The 23464-nt window shown below is 45.5% G+C and overlaps 1 protein-coding gene across 2 annotated transcripts in view; it reads right to left on the minus strand.

The window, feature by feature from the left end:
- Positions 1 to 23464, minus strand: part of LOC124545451 (differentially expressed in FDCP 8 homolog A) — an 84013-nt gene that overhangs the window by 47867 nt on the left and 12682 nt on the right. For both annotated transcript variants that reach the window (XM_047124379.1, XM_047124387.1), the window contains one exon: positions 43 to 284. In XM_047124379.1, the coding sequence (XP_046980335.1) occupies positions 43 to 284 (242 nt within the window). The remainder of the gene's footprint in view (positions 1 to 42; positions 285 to 23464) is intronic.

The following is a 23464-nucleotide window of genomic DNA, read 5'->3' on the forward strand; positions in this document are numbered from 1 at the left end:
TGGGATTTCTTTTCATTAATGAAACACAGATCATGAAATTACCTTCACAAAACCAAGTTCTTCAACAAAACCAAATAATCTTGGATTCAGTTCTTCCAGATTCAACAAAGGCCGCTTAGTCATTAGCTGGAGTAACTGTCTTGAAGCGCGACACACAGGTCTTTCCTCAAAGTCCCAGTTATGGATAACTCTTGCTGGTATTACAGCCATGGAATTCCAGTGGCAGCTTGGACAGTAATAACAGCCATCATAATCACACAGACGTGGCTCCACCCAGCTGTTTTCTGTTAACAATACATATTCTGTTTAATAAAGATATAATTTGTGCATCTATATTAATGTTTGCATTCAAGAGGCATAAAGTAATACATGAAACTAAAATACAGGAACTTTTTTATTTCTTTGAAAAAAAAGAAAAAGCTCAACACTAAAGCAGCAAACTCTATGCAGAAATTGAAACATTATTGAATCTTTTGCACAAGTTAACTTACACAGCATACTATGCTAACTACTTCACACACAGATGTTTTTAACATACAGATAAAATGCTCTTGTAGGCAATCTTCAAGCTTCATTAATTTCCAAGTATGCAAGTGTACATCAATAATCAAAACACGGGATACCTGACAATCATTCTAAAATTTGCATATTACATTACCAAAGAAAATAAAATGTTTTCTGAACCCATCTTTTTTACAAGAGTAAAATAAATATACTCACATCTATTGGAATTGTTCATTACAGTAGTAAAGGAAAAAACTAACTGGTGTCAGTTTGCATTTATCATGAATCTCACCCCCAGCTCAAAGTCCCAAGTGACTGGAAAAAAGCAGGCGTGACGTCTGTGTGTAAGAAGGGCAACAGAATGGATCTGCAAAATTTCAGACGAGTATTCCTAACATCAGTTAGCTGCAGAATCCCTGAGTAGAAAAAGGTGAGATTATGTTGATCTGTGGTAAATGGAATAGCCAGCATTTTGCGGACATCTCAGGTTACAGTTTTACCATCTTGCATGCTGCCTTGCACTTGTTACTTGACTGATCTATGATGTTACAATTAGTTCTTTTTTTTTAGCTATACTTATATCATTTCTATAATATGACTTCAGCTTAAGATGCACTGGCTTGTATGTACTATTGCTAAATGACATTTCACAGTATGATTTTAGCAATATTTTTAGCTTATACAGATAAGGAACATACCACTTAGTTATGCATCCTTTCCTGTTTTTCATTGAACATGGCCTCTGGGTATTTTAGTAGGGCAGCATTTATTAAAAAGGTGGCTATTATAGTACATTAGAAATTTTCATATGCTTCACAAGATGACTGATACACTTTGACAATGGAGCTCCAGTCAAAAGTCTGTAGATAATATCTGAAATTTGTTGTGTGTATATCAAGCAGTAGTCTCATTGTCCCAGATTCAGCCTTATGTTTGTGAATGTTTCCAACTCCAGACAGTCTCTGGAGTTGGCCATCATGGTCAGATAACAATGGCTCAATGATATTCAAGTGAGTCTCCTGTTTACGTATACCTGAAATGATATTAGAGGGAATCATTTTGTCTGATATTTTTATCAATGATGCAGTAAAAAATTTGGTAACGAAGTCTATAGAAAGCATCTAGTCCTAGAATTTTTCACTAACACATCTAAATTATTATCCCCAATATTGTAGGAAAAGAGAGACTGCTACTTACTGTAAAACAAGACACGTTAAGTTGCGGACAGGCACAATTGAAAGACACTTACACAAAGCTTTCAGCCACTGCCTTCATCAGCAAAAGAGAAAAACACACACACACACACACACACACACACACACACACACACCAAGCACCAACTCTGGCAGCTCAGGCCAGAGTTATTGTGTGTATGAATGGTGTTTCTCTCACTCTTTCTCTTTAGCTGACGAAGACTGTGGCTGAATGCTTTGTGTGTCTTTTAATTGTGCCTGACTGCAACTTAACATGTCTTCTTTACAGTAAGCAGCAATCTATCTTTTCCTAAAATGCTGATATTCCTGTGTGGAGTTTCCATTTGATTTTGCCGAACGGCTTAATATCACCAATGATTAATACTCTATTTGTCTCATATTTAGGTAATAATAGTAAAAGTTTTTCCATTAACTCTATAAAATCCTTAAGTCTGTTTTGGATGGATAGTATACAGACATTATAATCACTTTGCAGTCATGGAATTGGATAGCAGCAGCTTCAAATTTTCCTTCTACAGTTAAATGATTAATACCTATAGCTTTGGCTTTCAGGACAACTGTTCTTCAGCTAATATTGCTACACTGTCACCCTTCATATTCGGAGATCTATAGTAACCAATTAAGCTTGTGTGGTCAGCTAGGGTGTATAAGTTACATTCTTCTTCCTTAAGCCAGCGTTCATTCGGACACAATATTTAAAAAAATATTTTGTTATGAATATCACCAACCAGAGCTGTACATTCAGGTGGTATCAGGTCACAGATCTATTATGCAGTTCTGGTGAACCCAACTTAGACATTTCCTGCTTGTCATGATTTCTGTTTCATTTACTTTGAAATGCTTTATTCTCAGTAATATTACCTATACCTATTAATGGTACCTCTACTTTTTCTTCAGTTAAATATGATTACATCATTAAGTGCACAGCGTTCACACACACATCTAAGGTGTCTGGTTGATCACTGCTGTAATGTTTCTCTTCTTCTTCTTCTTCTTCTTCTTCTCTCTCTCTCTCTCTCTAAAAACCCTCATGATTATGATCTAGAGTGACTAGTTAATTCCTGATGCTGAAGAGGGTACACAGACCATTTATTTTATTCACTTAAATTACTTTGTCCTTCCTGTAAACATGTAGTCCAGGCTGGGTCTGTTCATCCTAGCTCACATTGCTAACGTCTATTAAGTTTACACACCTGAATTTTTCATGTAGTTTTTGTAGCACTGAATTGTGTGTCTATATCTCTATTGACACAAGACGACTCTGGAAGATCGTACTGTATTGGTACGTTTGTTATGAGAACACTGGTGTGGTGTAATTATGGCAATAATTTCCTGTAACTTTGTAGTGCTGACTTGCTTTCATTTTTGTATACATAATTGGTGCTACCTACAATCATAATAAAATCATCTTTGTTCAGTTTGTTCATCTCTACGGCTAAGTTTTGTGCCACAGAACTGAATATAGCTGCAGGTTTGATCTTAGCAAACACAGAATGATTCAAGTTCATAAGTTCACAAACTGAACCAGAGTGGCTTCTTCTGTGGCCATCAGCATAAATTAGAAGGCTTTTTGTTTTTCTTGACACTTGAACACTTCTATTTAGAGCTTTGTTGTTGTTCTTTTTTAGCATTACTTTGGCTGTGTTAGCGAAACTTGTGCTGAATACTAAGGTAAGATAGGTGAAACATCGAGACTAGTGTAACAATTCTGCTTGTTTGTGCATTTTCTTCTGTAAACTGCACTTCTGCCATGATGACTTGATCATTTTAGCCTCACTGTCAGTGGAATAACTGGTGGGAACATCTCTTACACATGTGTTGTTCTTATTGCTAACCGTCAGTGGTTCAATCGTTTCTGCAGCCTGTTAATCACCCTCATCTGCTGTTTCTTTACTGCAACAGATCCAAGCTGGCAATAATTTAGACTTACACTAATCTACTGCCTATTTTTTGTCACCATTCACTGATAGATCCACTTTACCACATCAAAAATGAAACTTCTTATTGTGTTGGTTAGAAGTAATTCCATTTTTCATGTGTTTTGCCAATAACAGAAAAAAAATCATCATCATCATCATCATCATCATCTAACCACACAATCTTTGATCAGTCAATGGATTCAGTCACTGCAGTCAACCACTGACTTCAAGCTTTGAGGAATATCTGTCCAAAGTTATTTAAAGTGGAGTGACCTCATAAATCTATGGCAGGGGGCGCACCAACATGGCGTAGCAAGTGTTGCGACATGGCAAGAGTGTGGCATGTATGTGGCTCAATGCTAACAGATCTAACGTGGTACTAAGTCAGCTTCCGACAATGAAGGTCTTCTGGGTAATAAACTTAATGTTTCACATAAATGAAGCAAAGCTATATCCGTCTCCATTGCTAGTTTCTCAATAACACTTTCACTGTTTGAGTAAAAAATCACTATTTGAGTAAAAAATCACTATTTGAGTAAAAAATCACTGTGAGTAAAAAATCACTATTCGAGTAAAAAATCACTATTCGAGTAAAAAATCACTGTGAGTAAAAAATCACTGTGAGTAAAAAATCACTGTGAGTAAAAAATCACTGTGAGTAAAAAATCACTGTTTGGGATACATGCGTATTCTCCACTTTGCAGTCTCTCTCATTCAATTTTGAGGAAACTATTCAATAAAATAAATTGATTCTTTTGCGCATCATAAACTCACTGTGAACCTAGCTATACCTTCATTACTGTTAATAGATATTATGATATTTTGTAATTAAGTAGCATGCCACATATATTTAGAAAAGTTTATAGTGAAAAATAGACTTGGTGGCCACTTTGCACTTGTTGCATTTTCGGCCTTATATTGCTGTGTATGAAATTTATTTGATATGTTAAAATTACTTTTAACACAGGAATACCCACTTCCAGTATCAAGTAAATAGGTGACGTATGTTGGCAGTCGGTTGCAATGGGCTACAACCCACCACATTTGATGCTATGGCCATGCACTACGCAGGGTTGTAGGTCAGTTTTTCTTTTGTATGAGGTTTACAAAGTCAGTGGCAGTCACAGTCAAATTTAACATTGCATTAAGAGTCGTTTCAATTTAATACTGGATACAGACATTCACAAATCCAGTGGCAGAGTTAGCTATATACTGCAAATGTCACTTTTGTCTGCCTGTACTAACAGTTTCATTCACAAAACACTCAGTATTATTTTTTTTTTTTTTTTTTTTTTTTTTTCGAACTAATGAAATGTGTTGCAGTGAGCAATGAAGTTGACATGGATTTTACTACTGACTCAACTAAAGCATACTGCATTCTAAATTATTATGCATGTGAGAGAGATGGTCACCAACATGAAAACACATTTACTGCAAAAATATTCGAGTCTGGCACAAACTTGGGACGAAAGGGGAGGAACTGTGTTAGCAATAAAAATAAACATGTAATGGCTAATAATTTGTAAGTGAGACCCATAAAGTGCCTTGGCAGGACAGTAAAAGCTGAAGTCATACATAAGGCAGAATACGAGCTGTCATATGCATTCCCTTTAAAGGTACAATTTTGTTAATATCATTGTTTCATCTTGATTGTCAGTTATTGTAGTTTTATCTGTAAATTATTCTGAAACATAATAAAACAAACTAATCTACAACAGTCATGTGTTCACAAAATGAATGTGGGAAAAATATCCTTTGCCACACCTTGTAGGAACACATCACTTTGAATTTTTAAATGCTATTGATCTGTCTTGTCCTTAGTTGCTTGATTAAAAAAAAACTAGTTACCAGATTTCATTATGACTATGTGTCTTTGGACTGAGCGGCACACCGGACCTGCATTCGGGAGGATAACAGTTCAATCCCGTGTCCGGCCATCCTGATTTAGGTTTTCTGTGATTGCCCTAAATCGCTCCAGGCAAATGCCGCGATGGTTCCTTTGAAAGGGCATAGCTGACTTCCTTCCCCGTCCTTCCCTAATCCGATGAGACCGATGACTTCGCTGTTTGGTCTCTTCTCCCAACCAACCCTTCGCTTTGGCTAGATCATGACAGAAGCAGCACAATGAAATATGTCATCAATACGAAAAATGTAGTTTCTCAAAACTTGTCAAAACTTTAAACGTAGGAGTTACTCAAAACTTTACTGTGCAGCTGACATTCAGCTAACACTCTGCTCATGTGAATTAAGCCTTAAAGCATTTAAAGAGTTGAATATGTATTCTTCTTTCCTTTTATTTTTTTCAGAGGACACACTACCCTTTGAATAACTGTGGCCGAAATGTACGTTAAACGCAATATGAGAACATCTGCAGCCTGAATATCTACCAACACCAACTCAATAATTCTAGAAGAAAATGGCTGATCATTACCAAGAACTACGGAATCTACCGAACTCTATTGATATAATAGAGGGAAACATTCCACGTGGGAAAATTATATCTAAAAACAAAGATGATGTAACTTACCAAACGAAAGCGCTGGCATGTTGATAGACACACAAACAAACACAAACATACACACAAAATTCAAGCTTTCGCAACCAACGGTTGCTTCATCAGGAAAGAGGGAAGGAGAGGGAAAGATTAAAGGATGTGGGTTTTAAGGGAGAGGGTAAGGAGTCATTCCAATCCCGGGAGCGGAAAGACTTACCTTAGGGGGAAAAAAGGACAGGTATACGCGCGCGCGCGCGCGCGCGCCCACACACACACACACACACACACACACACACACACACACACACACACACATATCCATCCGCACGTACACAGACACAAGCAGACATTTGTAAAGGCAGCAAGGGGGGCGGTGGCAGCGGCGGCAGCAAAGGGGGGGCGGCGGCGGCAAAGGGGGGGGGGGGTGCGGCGGCGGCAAAGGGGCGGTGGGCGGCGGCGGCAAAGGGGGGGGGCGGCGGCGACAAAAGGGGGGGGCCGGAGGCGGCAAAAGGGGGGGGCCGGAGGCGGCAAAAGGGGGGGGACGGCGGCGGCAAAAGGGGGGGGACGGCGGCGGCAAAAGGGGGGGGGACGGCGGCGGCAAAAGGGGGGGGACGGCGGCGGCAAAAGGGGGGGGGACGGCGGCGGCAAAAGGGGGGGGGACGGCAGCGGCAAATGGGGGGGGGGGACGGCGGCGGCAAATGGGGGGGGGGGGGGGGGGTCGGCGGCGGCAAAAGGGGGGGGGGCGGCGGCGGCAAAAGGGGGGGCGGCGGCGGCAAAGGGGGGGCGGCGGCGGCAAAGGGGGGCGGCGGCGGCAAAGGGGGGGCGGGGGCGGCGGAGGCAAAGGGGGGCCGGTGGCGGCGGCGGCAAAGAGGGGCCGTGGCGACGGCGGCGGCGGCAAGGAGGGGCGGTGGCGACGGCGGCGGCGGCAAGGAGGGGCGGTGGCGGCGGCGGCAAGGAGGGGCGGCGGCAAGGAGGGGCGGTGGCGGCGGCGGCAAGGAGGGGCGGCGGCAAGGAGGGGCGGCGGCAAGGAGGGGCGGCGGCAAGGAGGGGCGGCGGCAAGGAGGGGCGGCGGCAAGGAGGGGCGGCGGCAAGGAGGGGCGGTGGCGGCGACGGCAAGGAGGGGCGGCGGCAAGGAGGGGCGGTGGCGGCGGCGGCAAGGAGGGGCGGTGGCGGCGGCGGCAAGGAGGCGCGGTGGTGGCGGCGGCAAGGAGGCGCGGGTGGCGGCGGCGGCAAGGAGGGGCGGTGGCGGTGGTGGTGGTGGTGGCGGCCGCGGCAAGGAGGGGCGGTGGCGGCGGCGGCAAGGGTGGCAGTGGCAGCGGCGGCAAGGGGGGGGCGGTGGCAGCGGCGGCAAGGGGGGGGCGGTGGCAGCGGCGGCAAGGGGGGGCGGTGGCGGCAAAGGGGGCGCCGTGGCGGCAAAGGGGGGGCGGGATCTGGGAAGAGGCGGGGGGGGCTTGGTAGACGGGGGGGGGCTTGGTAGAGGGGGGGGCTTGGTAGAGGGGGGGGGCGTTGGAAGAGGGGGGGGGCGCTTCGAAGAGGGGGGGGCGCTTCGAAGAGGGGGGGGCGCTTCGAAGAGGGGGGGCGCTTCGAAGAGGGGGTGGGCTTCGAAGAGGGGGTGGGCTTCGAAGAGGGGGTGGGCTTCGAAGAGGGGGGGGTCTTGGAAGAGGGGGGGGGTCTTGGAAGAGGGGGGGGGGTCTTGGAAGAGGGGGGGGTCTTGGAAGAGGGGGGGTCTTGGAAGAGGGGGGGGGCCTTGGAAGAGGGGGGGCCTTGGAATAGGGGGGGGCCTTGGAATAGGGGGGAGCCTTGGAATAGGGGGGGGGCCTTGGAAGAGGGGGGAGCCTTGGAAGAGGGGGAGCCTTGGGAGAGGGGGGAGCCTTGGGAGAGGGGGGAGCCTTGGGAGAGGGGGGAGCCTTGGGAGAGGGGGGAGCCTTGGAAGAGGGGGGAGCCTTGGAAGAGGGTGGAGCCTTGGAAGAGGGGGGAGCCTTGGAAGAGGGGGGAGCCTTGGAAGAGGGGGGAGCCTTGGAAGAGGGGGGAGCCTTGGAAGAGGGGGGAGCCTTGGAAGAGGGGGGAGCCTTGGAAGAGGGGGGAGCCTTGGAAGAGGGGGGAGCCTTGGAAGAGGGGGGAGCCTTGGAAGAGGGGGGAGCCTTGGAAGAGGGGGGAGCCTTGGAAGAGGGGGGAGCCTTGGAAGAGGGGGGAGCCTTGGAAGAGGGGGGAGCCTTGGAAGAGGGGGGAGCCTTGGAAGAGGGGGGAGCCTTGGAAGAGGGGGGAGCCTTGGAAGAGGGGGGAGCCTTGGAAGAGGGGGGAGCCTTGGAAGAGGGGGGAGCCTTGGAAGAGGGGGGAGCCTTGGAAGAGGGGGGAGCCTTGGAAGAGGGGGGAGCCTTGGAAGAGGGGGGAGCCTTGGAAGAGGGGGGAGCCTTGGAAGAGGGGGGAGCCTTGGAAGAGGGGGGGGCTTGGAAGAGGGGGGCTTGGAAGAGGGGGGCTTGGAAGAGGGGTTTGGGAAGGAGAGGGGATGGTGATTGGGGGAGCCAGATATGTGCTGGGGTTGGTGATGCGAGTTGGGATGGTTACACGGAAGGGCGGTGACTCATGGCGGTCAGTAATGCGTGGTGGCAAGTTAAGTGGGGGGTGTGGCGACGCGAGGGCTGTGTCGACACGGGCTGCACTGTGGTGGTGTTGGGGTGCGGGGATAATGGGGGTAGGGGTAATGGGGGCTGGGTAATGGGGGTAGGGGTAGTGGGGGTGTGGAGGGCATGGTGCGTGGGCGGAGGGTTACGTGCAGAGAAGGGGCAGTGGGAGACAGGCAGTGAAGGGGCGGGGGGAGGCGGGCAAGTAGGGGCGGGGGAGGAAGAACGCAGGGAAGACTTCCACACATTCGCAGTCTCCTTAATGACACAGTTTGTTGTGCATACTGTTATGCCACTTCGTCTCCAAAAGCCGAAAAACCTTGCAGCATAAGACAGAACGTAGGTCAGTTTCAGAGATACCCATCTCCAGGAGCAATTTCAGCATAGCCTGTTTAGCCAACTTATCAGCAAGTTCATTGCCTGGGACTCCGACATGTCCTAGGGTCCACACAAACACTATTGAATGACTGGACTGTTCCAGGGCAAAGATGGACTCCTGCATTTTCGCTACCAAAGGATGACGAGGGTAGCACTGGTCGATAGCTTGTAAGCTGCTCAGGTAGTCAGAACAGAGAAGAAACGACTCACCAGAACAGAAACGGATGTACTGAAGTGCATGGAATATGGCCACAAGCTCTGCAGTGAATACACTGCAGCCTGCAGCCATCAGGCAAGGAATGCTGTTCAATATGACCTCTGTGGACATAGGCGAAGCCAACACTACCTTCAGACATCAAGCCATCAGTGTGAACAACTTCAGATCCCCAGAACACATCAAGAATCGAGAGGAAGTAACAGCAGAGAGCGGCAGGGTTAACGGAGTCCTTAAGGGCCATGCAGAAGGTCCAGACAAAGCTTCGGCCGAGGTGTACAGCATGGAGGTGTATGTGAATGGACCTCAAGTAGAGGTGGTAAAGGGAAGTACTCCAGTTTGGAGAGAAAGGATCGCACACAAACTGCAATCATGAGCACTGACCTCCGCCGCCGATGTGGGATATGAACTGCCGCAGGTGGGAAAGAGAGGTGGTAATTCAGATGCTCAGGAGAACTATGAATGGGTGCAAGATAACTGGTGAGCAATTGTGCATGTTAGATCCACAATGGAGGGACTCTGGCCGCCACCAGGACGCTGGTCACAAGACTCATTCTAAAAGCTCCCGTCGCAGGATTGAACAAGAGCTCTGTATAGCTGCAGCAGCATAGAGCAATCTGCACCCCAGTTGGTGTTACTCAGGCAGCGGAGAGCACTGAGGTGCTGCCAACACTCCCACTTAAGCTGACAAAGGTGAGGTAGCCAAGTCAATTAGGTGTCGAAAACCAGTCCTAAGAATCGATGTGTCTCCACTACAGTGAATGGATCATCATTAAGACAAAGGTCAGGTTCTGGATGAACAGTAGAACACCGACAGAAGAGCATGACACACAATTTCACGGCTGGAAACTGGAAGCTGTGGGCTAGAACCCATGACTGCGCCTTATGAATGGCTCTCTGTAAGCGCCACTCAGCAACACCAGTAGTGGAGGTGCAATACGAAATGCGTAAGTCATCCGCATGCAGAGAAGGAGAGAACGACAACCCTACAGCTGCTGCTACGCCGTTGATGGCCACTAAAAATAGAGATACACTCAATACGGAACCCTGTGGTATGCCATTCTCCTGAATATGGGGGGAACTATGGGAGGCAGCAATTTGGACACAGAAAGTATGGAGCGACAAGAAGTTTTGGATAAGGATTGGGAGCGGGCAACGGAGACCCCACTCATACAATGTGGCAAGGATATGATGTCGCCAGGTCATGTCGTATGGTTTACTTAAGTCAAAAAAGACAGCAACCAGGTGCTGGCATCTGGAAAAGGCTGTTTGGATGGCAGACTTGAGGGACACAAGATCATCAGTGGTAGAGTGACCCTGGCAGAAGCTGCCCTGACATGGAGCCAATAGGCCACATGACTCCAAGACACAACCCAACTGCCAACACACCATATGTTCCAGCAGATTAGAGAGAACATTGGTGGGGCTGATGGGCCGATAGCTACCAACATTAAGTGGACTTTTACTGGAATTTAGCACCGGAATGATGGTGCTTTCCTGCCATTCAGATGGAAAGATGCCATTGCATCAGACCCGGTTGAAAATGATGAGGAGATATCGCTTGTAGCCAGATGAGATGTTTAATCATCTGACTGCAGATCCGATCCAGCACAGGAGCTGTGTCGGGGTAATGTGCAAGGGCACTGAGGAGCTCTCACTCTGTAAACGGGGCATTATAGGGTTCACTGTGGCATGTAGTGAACGAGAGGACTTTCATTTTCATCCGCCATTTGAGGGTGTGAAAGGCTGGGGGGTAGTTCTCTGATGCAGAGGCTCGAGCATAGTGTTCAGCAAAGTGCTTGGTAAGTGGGTTTCTCTGGCTGGGAGGGCTTCACTGATTCAGTCTCCCAGACTGAGAATGATCATGAAGCCCTACGACCAGCTGCTTTTGGCACTTCAGATACTGGCAGGTGTCATATTTCCCACTAGCAGAAACCTGGGAAGGGAGTGACCCAGGGACCCCTTCCTAGCAAGAGGAGCTAAAGAAGACTTGCGCTTCTCAAGCTGAGAAATGGGGAATGGTGTCCTCGATGGTTTGGGGGACAGTGCTCCCGAGGTAGGTGGTGCGGGAGCAACAGGGAGGAAAGTGCCCCCCATCATCAAGGGGGCATGTGTTGCCTTCCAGCTCTGACAGCCGACTGGAACTCGTGGAACTGATGGGACTGCAACTGTTCTCGTAGCGGCGGCATAAGAGGAGGTCATAGCCACAGGATGTAGGCACTCAAATTTCCTCTTGGCCTCAGAGTAGGTCAGTTGGTCCAGGGTCTTGTATTCCATGATTTTCCTTTCTCGCCATATAATCCTGCTGTCTGGTGAGCAAGAGGAATGATGCTCTCTGCAGTTGACACAGGTGGGAGGTGGGGCACATGGAGTATTGGGATGGGATGGACATCCACAATCTCGACATGTGATGCTGGAAGTACAGCAGGAAGACATATGGCCAAACTTCCAGCACTTAAAGCACTGCATCGGGGGACGGATATTTGGCTTCACATCACAGAGGTATACCATCACCTTGACCATCACAGGTAATGTGTCACCCTTAAGGCCAAGACAAATGCACCGGTGGCAACCCGACTATCCCTCGGACCCTGATGGATGCATCGGATGAAATGAACTCCTCATCATTCTAAGTTGTTGTGCAGTTCATCGTCAGACTGCAAAAGAAGGTCCCAGTGGAATATAATACCCTGGACTGTATTTAAACTCTTATGAGGAGTGATGGTAACGGAAACATTCCCCAGCTTGTCACGAGCGAGTAATGCCCATGACTGGGCAGAGGATGCTGTTTTTATCAAGAGTGACCCTGATCGCATTTTGGACAAGCCCTCCACCTCCCCAAACTTGTCCTCTTAAGCACTCTACAAAAAACTGAGGTTTCATCGAGACAAAGGAGTCCTCATCAGCTCTCGTATCGGGGCGAATAAGGTTTGCTGCCATCCTTAGCCAGGCGTTCCTCCAATGGTGTGGTCAGGGAGGGGAATGATTTAGGATCATACTACCTTGCATTGTGCTGAGACTTGGAACGCTTAGAGACTGCTGGTGTTTGATCACCAGCAAGTGATGACAAAGTACACTTCATTGCGTGTCATCCATCCTGATGCCACCCACTCCAACCAGGGACCCTTCCCATGGGTGCCACCCAGCCACAGCAAAAGTCACCTGGTAGGATGGCCATTGCCGGGAGTCTTGATGCCCCAGGGTGACGGTCATCTACTCCTTGGCATACGTGGGGAGTTAACAGCCCAGGCATCAACAGAACGATCCCTGTGTAGTCATGGGGCTACAACCAACAGGGTACATGGCGGCCCCACCACAATGGACTGGCTATCGTGCTGGATATGAGGTGCAAAGAATTCCGTGGCCCTCGTCAGCGCAGAAAACAACATTGCATAGTGGGTGGAGGAAAACGCACCCAGGAAGGTGTCCTCCTTCAAGAGTTGGAGGATAAGGGGGAATGCAATGCCACGACGAGAAAGCTGGCTAAAGATCTGAATACACGACAGACACGATGTACCATGTAAGGCACCATTCCCCAATTGGTTCACTCTTTGGGAAAATTTTGTAAAATGGAGGTCAAACCATACGGGGGACCATTACATAAAGGCCAAAAGGTGTGAGACTTCTTTTAGTCACCTCATATGACATGCAGGAATACCTCTGCACTATTCTAAACCCCGAGCCCTTGCGGGGGAGGGGGGAATGGTACAGGAAGGAGAAGTACAGAGATGGGGCTGGGAGGAGATGGTCAAAATGAAGAGGGTGAGGGGGAGACAGGCGGAGGCTAACTAGAAAATCTTGGCTACACAACAGATGAAATTTTTAATGTGACCTCCTCCTGCTTGAATGCATGTTTCCCTTTATTGCCTCATTGAATTCTGCTCACAATCAAAAATAACTAATGCATTTCATACTGTCTGAAAGATTGCTACAATACATGCATGGGAAGTATGTTCATCCAGAACAACAGGTGAATACATGAAAATTGTGTGTGTCCCCAGAAGTGGCAGTCTCCATGGTCTAACTCAGGAGAATAAGATGGCAATGCAACATGTACACCTCTACCTACCTAACACGCAGGAAAGTGTGTATTCAGGTGCCTGTGGACAGAAAGGCTGAAATGTGTCGGAGCACCCTAGTCCATGAAACACAGTTACGAAATACAGTTGTCGATGGGTTGCAAGTGGCATGTCTTTTAAGTACTTGGGTAATGCAGTATGCAAGAAATCTGTGTAGGTATTCCAATAAGTCAGCTTGGAAGGATGTAGGGTTCCAACAAGCAGTTGCTAACAATGGCTGCTGAAACATTAATGAAGAACCTCTGTTGGTGACATGATTGGACAGTTGCACGGCGCTTTCTGCCTGTCCACATGTGTTAGTTTTGCAAATTTTGGATTCTGCCCCTTGTGAATATCATTTCATGTGTGAATAAAACAACAGCTGCCAAGTTGGGCATCATAACACACTGATGCAGGAACCACTGGCAGAATGTTACTCTTGGAGGATAATCTGAAAGAGAGAAGGCTTGTAAATGCTGCAAACGGTACGGGTACAGGACATTTTCATATAAACATCTCTAGATTGTCATGTGCAGCACATTCCTCTGCAAGACTAACTGCCTTGTGCTGATTCCAGGACTTTTCTCCACAGCACTAAGTAGACCTTCCTCCCCCTCTCGTGTTGTATATCTTGGCTGAACTTTGCTGCCTGGTGGACGTGTGAACCTCCCGCATTCACAGAGGCAATGATGAATTCTTTCAAATGCCATTCAATATGGTAATCTGTGCAATGGGTAGTGTACCTGGTACAACCAATGTGCCTCCAGTGCATTTGTCTTCCACCAAACCATACATATAATGCGTGGTTGTGAGCTCTTGGTTGTTCCAGACTGCAAACCACGGGGACGGACAATTACAAATCACTACACACACACTTCTGCTAATAGCTAAGGATACATTTAATGCTCTTAGTACTTACATGTCACTTCAGAGGAGACTCCATGCCACAATTATGCCAACACAGATATGCCGACAGCTACGTATTTAACTTGCGATTACTGTACATCATCTGTGCATGTTGAGGGATATTCAGGCACCTATCATACTGATTCACAATTTGATTATTTGTGTAACGTTGTAACTAGTGTCATACATTTTCCTCTGGTAAACAACAATTGTAAGCATGCACTGCATAACAGTAACATGCTCAAATATGTATTTCTGGATCCACAGTGACAAACCTTTCTTTCTCCTTGTTATAGGAGGAATCCATTCCTGACTTTTGCCATGAAGCTTTGAAGCATACTGTATCAAAAGCAACATGCATACAAGGTGAACTTTTGCAGGAGATTCCTGACTGGAAATGGAGGTAAAAGGGTTCTATGAATGTGTGTCTGGAAATAGATGGCGTTTGTGCAATGACAACAAATCATTCCAGAACATACACTCCTGGAAATTGAAATAAGAACACCGTGAATTCATTGTCCCAGGAAGGGGAAACTTTATTGCCACATTCCTGGGGTCAGATACATCACATGATCACACTGACAGAACCACAGGCACATAGACACAGGCAACAGAGCATGCACAATGTCGGCACTAGTACAGTGTATATCCACCTTTCGCAGCAATGCAGGCTGCTATTCTCCCATGGAGACGATCGTAGAGATGCTGGATGTAGTCCTGTGGAACGGCTTGCCATGCCATTTCCACCTGGCGCCTCAGTTGGACCAGCGTTCGTGCTGGATGTGCAGACCGCGTGAGACGATGCTTCATCCAGTCCCAAACATGCTCAATGGGGGACAGATCCGGAGATCTTGCTGGCCAGGGTAGTTGACTTACACCTTCTAGAGCACGTTGGGTGGCACGGGATACATGCGGACGTGCATTGTCCTGTTGGAACAGCACGTTCCCTTGCCGGTCTAGGAATGGTAGAACGATGGGTTCGATGAGGGTTTGGATGTACCGTGCACTATTCAGTGTTCCCTCGACGATCACCAGTGGTGTACGGCCAGTGTAGGAGATCGCTCCCCACACCATGATAACGTGTGTTGGCCCTGTGCGCCTCGGTCGTATGCAGTCCTGATTGTGGCGCTCACCTGCACGGCGCCAAACACGCATACGACCATCACTGGCACCAAGGCAGAAGCGACTCTCATCGCTGAAGACGACACGTCTCCATCCGTCCCTCCATTCACGCCTGTCGCGACACCATTGGAGGCGGGCTGCACGATGTTGGGGCGTCAGCGGAAGACGGCCTAACGGTGTGCGGGACCGTAGCCCAGCTTCATGGAGACGGTTGCGAATGGTCCTCGCCCATACCCCAGGAGCAACAGTGTCCCTAATTTGCTGGGAAGTGGCGGTGCGGTCCCCTACGGCACTGCGTAGGATCCTACGGTCTTGGCGTGCATCCGTGCGTCGCTGCGGTCCGGTCCCAGGTCGACGGGCACGTGCACCTTCCGCCGACCACTGGCGACAACATCGATGTACTGTGGAGACCTCACGCCCCACGTGTTGAGCAATTCGGCGGTACGTCCACCCGGCCTCCCGCATGCCCACTATACGCCCTCGCTCAAAGTCCGTCAACTGCACATACGGTTCACGTCCACGCTGTCGCGGCATGCTACCAGTGTTAAAGACTGCGATGGAGCTCCGTATGCCACGGCAAACTGGCTGACACTGACGGCGGCGGTGCACAAATGCTGCGCAGCTAGCGCCATTCGACGGCCAACACCGCGGTTCCTGGTGTGTCCGCTGTGCCGTGCATGTGATCATTGCTTGTACAGCCCTCTCGCAGTGTCCGGAGCAAGTATGGTGGGTCTGACACACCGGTGTCAATGTGTTCTTTTTCCATATCCAGGAGTGTAGAACAGAACTGCATCATATCCACATCACAACAGATTTTCGAAATGGCCTTCATGGGATGCAATGCACGTGTTCACATGTCGCATCATATATTGTCGTGTCGCATTCTTTCGCACGTCCCAGCCTCTCTCCAAACAATGTCAGAGGCAACGTGAACACGTTGTTGTTGGGTCTGCACATCAGAAACTGGTTCAGCATACACAACACTTTTCAGATGCCCTCAGAGATAAAAACCCAGGGGGTTAAGTCTGCCCATTTATTACGTTGTGTTACAGGGCCTCTGCATCCCATCCAATGTCTGAGGAAGAGGAAGATGATGATGATGATGATGATGTGTCAGCAAACCATAATGCAGAAGTGGGATGGTGCCCCATCATGCAGAAACAACATAACCTGTCGTATTGCCAAAGGCACATTTTTAAACAGCCCAGGCTCCCTATCCACACAATGATGCTGACAATAAGACACCTCAACCATTTCCCAAGAATTGTCTGTAGCCTAAAGATGACGATTATGCAGATTGATGATGCCAGTTCTTGTAAAGGTTGCTTTGTAGGTGAAGAGGACTGATGTCAGAAATCCCATAATTGTGATGATCTGATGCAAAAACTATCGACAAAATCCTTATCATAGAGGGAAATCCGCTGCTGATAATCCTCATTGTAGGTGATAGGGATAGCAGCGATTGTCATGCAGGATACAAATAAAATCATATTTTGGCTTACTCGATGTTGACAGGCCACTTGCCAGGAGCTTGTACTTCAGTTCATATCAATATTCTGTAGAAATCAGTCTGAAAATCTGGTGTACGCACAGCCTGCCAACTCCCTGCTCATTCATCTGTCTGAAAGGATTCATGATCACACAAATGCTGAAAAAGGGTTTGAAATGTTGTATGATGTGGTTGGTGTCTGTAGAGGCACCTGTTGTGGTATAGCGGTGCTGCTTGTCTGTACACAAACACCATCTTGGCTTGTTCCCGACATGAATACCGGATCATTCTGCTGCTCATGTTGTGCTGCATCAATCCTATGGCCTGCAAAACACAAGGAACAGATGGTATGTGTTCACAGGAACTTTCATTTGTCAGCGCCACTGACCATGGCAACGATGTATTTCTGGACACATGTTTATCATCTTTTTCCCTCCATTTCCAATTAGGAATCTGTTCCTGCAGTCTGCCATTTTTATTCATGTTCACCCTGTATTATGTCGGCCAAGTATCTCCTCCAAATCCCCTGGACCGATTTCAACCAAATTTGGCGCACAAACAGCAAGTTTCACGTGTATCAGTACTGTAGGGCAGTTTGAACTCTAGCTTCCACAGGCGCAGAGAGTAGTATCAGCCTGCTTTATAGATCTGCTCCGCACAACACCCTATTTGTCACAGGCAAAAAACGGTTTTCATGCCCCCAACATGAAGGCTGCCCTACACAACAGGCACGCTGTAGTAACAATATAACCTTGCCTTGTCACCTTGTCAATCTGTTTTGCAGCAGTTACATGTGTGAATGGGCACTGCTGAGAAGAGGGGGAGGGGGGGAGGGGAGGGGGAGATGATAAATAGGGGGAGGATGATGTGGGCAGAGAAGGGAAGAGGACACCGACAGACGGAGAGGGGGACGATGTGATGGAAGAGGAAGGAGGGGGACAATGTGATGGAAGAGGAAGGAGGGGGACAATGTGATGAAGGAGGGGGAGGTGCAGAAGGCAGGTGGAAAGTGTAGTGGGGTGGGGTAGTGTGCTGGTGGAAAAGTAAGACGGGGAGAAGGAGATGGAAAGAGAGAGGGGGGCAGAGGACATTGAAAGAGAGAGGGGGAGGAAGATAGGTCAAAGAGAGGGGCCAGGGGAGATGGACAGAGTGGGAGGAGAAGATGGAGAGACAGTGTGTAGGGAGAAGGATATCGACAGGCTGAGGTGGGAAGATGAGCTGGAAAGAGAGAGGGGAGGAAGAAGTGGACCTAGTGGGGGAGGAAGGCAGCTGTGCAGTATACGTGTCGAACACACACACAGGCAAAACTGCAGGCTAAAAGCTGGTGTATAATAAAAGTGGAGCACTGTGGGACATCATAGAAGGAGACTCCAGAAGACGTAGACACAAATACAATAACATACAAATTAAAGATAGAGTAATTAATAGAAAATTGACAAAAACTAGCAAATTGTGTAAATAACTGTTTTTAGGTATTGAGAGACTCTGCAACAAAATTTTCCTAAAATAGGAGCAGCATCTGCAATGAACTATATAGCCAGCACAATAATGTATCCCACAACAGAGCAAGAAGTCAGGAACGCAATACAAATGCTAAAGGAAAGTAGTCAGTAGGCCTGGATGCAGTGCTAGTATCTTTCCTTGAGGCATGCACAGACAGCATACAAAAACTCCTTTAATGAATATAATAAGTGAGCCTTTCATTTCATGTATTTCACCATGGTCTCCAAATAACACACAAGTTGCACACCTACTAAAGAAATGAAAATCAAAAAATATTGAAAACTACAGGCCAATCAATATCTCTACTGTCACATTTCTGGAAGGAAAAAAAAAATCAATCAATCATGAAAGCAGATTTAATGAGTTACCTGGAAGAAGGAAAAAAAAAAAAACAACAACCTTATTAACAAAGCACAGTTTGGCTTCCAAGATAGTACTTCTGTTCCAGCCATAACACAGTACATAAAAGTGGTATTTGAAACTATGAACAGGGATGACTGTTAAAGGTATATTTTCAAACCTGTTCATGACTTTTGAAAAATGTTGACCATAAGATACTACTACAGAAACTAGAAGTATTAGGTATAAGGGGAACAGCTAATGAGTAGTTCCAGTCATACCTGGAAAATAAGGTGCAAAGGGTAATGAAGTTCACTCTCAAACTGATATAATTTTTTAGGAAACAATTGTAAGAATCAAAACATACGAACAGACACTAATAAAACACCAGAACTCCTAAAGAGACAATCAATCAATACGTAATAAATCAACATTGAACACAAAGAACTCAAATTAACTTGAATTACAGCTTAAAGGGAAAAAACAGCTCTGTCACATGAAACATATGTGATGAATGTAAATACTGTGTAGGTAATACAAAGTATTTATAAATGATTATTGACTGTCAACTTATCTAGAATGTACACATTAAGACACAGACAAAGAGAATGTTGTCAGTGTTTTACACTCGTAGGGTCCAATCATTGTATGACAGCCAGTGTCTCATCACAGCACACTACTCCTAAGTACATTAAATTCTTAGCTATGGGATTTTCCTCTGGGAATCAAATGCATGAAACACCAACAATTTTCAAACTGCAGAAAAAGAAGATATGAATAATGACTGAAAGCAATAGTTGGGTTCACTGTAAGGAAATATCTTTAAGAAAATTGGTATCCTCACTTTCCCATCTTTGGACACACTGCATAAAACATTATCATGCAACAAAAGCCAGTTTGGAATTATATTTACCAATGCAAAACAATTTAAAACTCTAAATATCATTTTCTGTCCAGGATAAAACTTGTTTGGTAATTTGCCCAAGGATATGAAAGACATAACTAAAATACATTTGTTTAAGAGACAGTCAAAGCAATCTTCTTAAATAATGCATGCTACACAACTGAAGATTGGTGAAACTCAGTAGAGGTTGCCTAAAAAAAATGAGAACTAAAACACCTGTCACATTATAAATACAGTAACAATGTAAAGCTTTTTACAGGAAAATCACCATCCATGATTAGTAGTGCATAGTACTAATGTCTCAGCATTTTTCTGAGTACGACATCTCATTCATCACAAGGGATGTTGACACACTTTTTCATGCAGGCAGAAGGGAGATGTAAAAGAGGCAGTGCAATACAGTCATGGTCCTATCATCATCAGCAAGTGTGCAAGGTGCACAGCTATGTTTTGGAGACTGTATAAATAGAGTTTATGTATTTTTCATGTTATGTTTCTAACTTATTCCAAGTATGTATAACTTGTATAACCGAAAGAGAGAATGCATTTGTTAAGAAAATGTACTCAGACTAGGGAGGATGGATGTTCATGCTCTGTGCTGCCATCTTGAATTAGGTTTTCCTAAATCACTTCAGGCAAATTCTGGGGGCAATTTTTTTGACAATGTCATGGCTCACCAACTGTCCTCTCATTAAACACATGCGTAATGTATGCATATATAACTTATGTTTTCCCTTGTATCCTATATCACTCAATCCCACGTCCAGCCATCCTGATTTAGGTTTTCTGTGATTTCCCTAAGTCGCTCCAGGCAAATGCCGGGATGGTTCCTTTGAAAGGGCATGGCCAGCTTCCTTCTCTGCCCTTCCCTAATCTGATGAGACCAATGACCTCACTGTCTGGTCTCCTCCCCGAAAAAACCCAACCCCAACTCCTGTATCACTATAAAATGATCCTTTAACAAATAAATTACCAAAACTAACATTAAAAGACAATTCATTGCATAATCCACAAGAGACTCAATGTTTGTGGACAATTATTGAAAGGTACTCCATCTGCGAATTAGCAATGCTATCGTATGCAAACACCAGGAATATTCTGTATGCATGATGCACCAGTGCCCAATATGGACAGCAACTCACCAGTTCTGGTAGGCTCTGTAAAACTGGAGCACAGAAGCCTGGCCCATTCCACATTAAAAATAGCACTGTGAGGGACTAAGTTTCCTGATCCCTTAAGTAAGATAAGGATATTATTTCTCTTCTTTAGGGCCAGCAGCAGAATATGTGTGTGTACTAATGGCATGATTATTAGAAAGATGCACGAGAATATCTGCTTATAATAACTAATCTTTACTCATGACGTACTCTTTCAGCATTTATTGCCATTGTCAAGTACATCTAAACTGATATGATGTCCATATAATGTCATTAGTGAAATGTCTTATAATTGTCACTGTTTTGATAAGTCAGCAAATGACATAAATACAGGGTGTTTATAAACGAATATGGGGGTTTTAACACTTTATAATATTTATTATATTAAACTTACAGTTATAAATGATATGTTAAATGAAAGATCAATTCAAACAGTTTTACCAAGAACCTTATAAATGTTCAATGTGAGCACCATTTATCACACGGCACACAAGTCTATACCCGAGTTCTTCCCAAACGTTGATAAGTGTGTCTTCAGTGATGTAGCAACAGCTGCTTCAATCCGGTTTCTTAATTCAGGGAGGTATGCTGGTAGCAGTGGCACGTACACACAATCCTTGATGAAGCCCCACAGGAAAAACATCGCACGGCGTTAGGTTGAGTGAACGTGGAGGCCATGCAACGCAAGCCTTGTCATTGGGCCCCTTGTGGCCTTTCCAGCACTTGGGCTATAGACTTGATGTGTGCCGTGTGACAAATGGCGCTCACATTGAACATTTATAAAGTTCTTGGTAAAATTGAGTTGCTCTTTCTTTTGACATATCATTTATAGCTGTAAGTTTAATATAATAAATATTATAAAGCATTAAAACCCCGATATTCATTTATAAATACCCTGTATATTGAAAATAATATGTTAATTATGGTTTGAAATTAGTTTGACAGTTCAACTCTTACAACATTATATGTTTACAAAGCTTTGTTGAATTTTCAAACCACAATTAACATATTATTTCCAAAATATTTATGCCACTTACCATCTTATCAAAACACTGACAGTTATAAGACAGTCCACTAACAACATAATATGGACATTACATCAGTCTAGATGTACTTGACAATGGCGATAAATGGCAAAGTTTCTGATCAAAAATTTGGCTCACAAATCACGCTGAATCTTTATAATTTTATATAGGTCCCCCCTCATTCTAAAAAGTTATGAGAACAGTCAAGAGAGAAACACAGAGATTTTCCTGTCAGAAACTTAAAGCTAGATTTTGATATCCACTTCTATAACCTCTAAATTTCTGTCAGCATCTGGCATGTGCTTATTAGGAGACTGGAAGATTTAAAAGTGATCCACAAATAAAAGCCACTGCATCATTGACACAATAATACATATAGCTACTACAATCACTGCATCCAAAAGGTTGCTTTGAGGGAGTCCACTCTCTTATTTAAAGCAAGCAGACAGAACAGCACTGACTAGATAGCTAAAATGCAGTGGGAGAAGCTAGGGGAGTGGAGGTAATAGAAAAATAAAAGATGTCCTCAAAACCAGGCATGGAGCTGCCTGAGGATATTTGGCATACAGGTAATATTGTATGTTTTCCCCAAGCTGAGAAAAATACGTATTAGGTGATGTATCTGAGGTATACCTTTGCCTAGCTGCCTTCGGCAGGATCCAGCTAGTAATGGCAGAATGATGTCTACTGGAACTCAGATTGAAAATAATTATGGAGCTGCCTAGATTCTAGGATAATGACTGGGTAGCAGTTGACCAACAATTACAACATTTCTGAAGAGATGAATTAAAATAGCTTCTTTCCACAAACCAGGACATTGTCCCATTTCATATATGAAATTAAATAAATCAATCTTGTGTAAGATTTCGGAATGCACTGTAGATGCTTTTCTCATTACCTGAGGATGTGCCCTGTGCCACATGCAATCACATGTACATCTGAAGTCCCATCACTTTTCTCAGCATCCACTCCATGACAGTGGAAAGGTGGCTAAGGCTAGTGATGACTGGAGCCAAGTGCTCAGCAAGGCTACGTACACTGTCTACTCTGCTGGTCTAGAGAATCTCACCTTGCATTACATTGTTAATAGAGTGTAACTTGCACAGTCTCTGAAATAACCTGGCAGTCTCCCAAACACTCGATGAATGACCAAAATGATTTACAGAATTTTGAAATTCATGCCAATACCTTTTCTTGCTTCTTTTATGTACCATCAAGCTGCCCTTGCCTTCCAAGGCATATGCTCTAAGGTCATTAACACATAGCTGGTGAGGAGAACACTAAAATTACTACTTGCTTGTGGTGAAAGCAACATCATCATTTGGTTGGGACATTAACTTTCTCATTGAAGTATTATAAGGCAACTCTTCCTCCCGAACATCAGTTCAGTGGTACAGTTTACTGAGCTCAGGAACTGTAATCATGATCTCTTTACACCAGCCTTAATTATACAATGGTATTTTGCATTCGCTACCCCATAGGTTCTCACTCTATACAATTACATATCTGTTTCTCATTGAAGAGTAGCAATACCCATTCCACCGAAGTACAGGCTGTTTTCTGAGAACTGATATTGATGATTTAATTCATCCATTCCTGACCACAGAAACTACATAC

The sequence above is a fragment of the Schistocerca americana genome, chromosome 1 (genome assembly GCF_021461395.2).
Source record: "Schistocerca americana isolate TAMUIC-IGC-003095 chromosome 1, iqSchAmer2.1, whole genome shotgun sequence".
Lineage (NCBI taxonomy): Eukaryota > Metazoa > Arthropoda > Insecta > Orthoptera > Acrididae > Schistocerca > Schistocerca americana.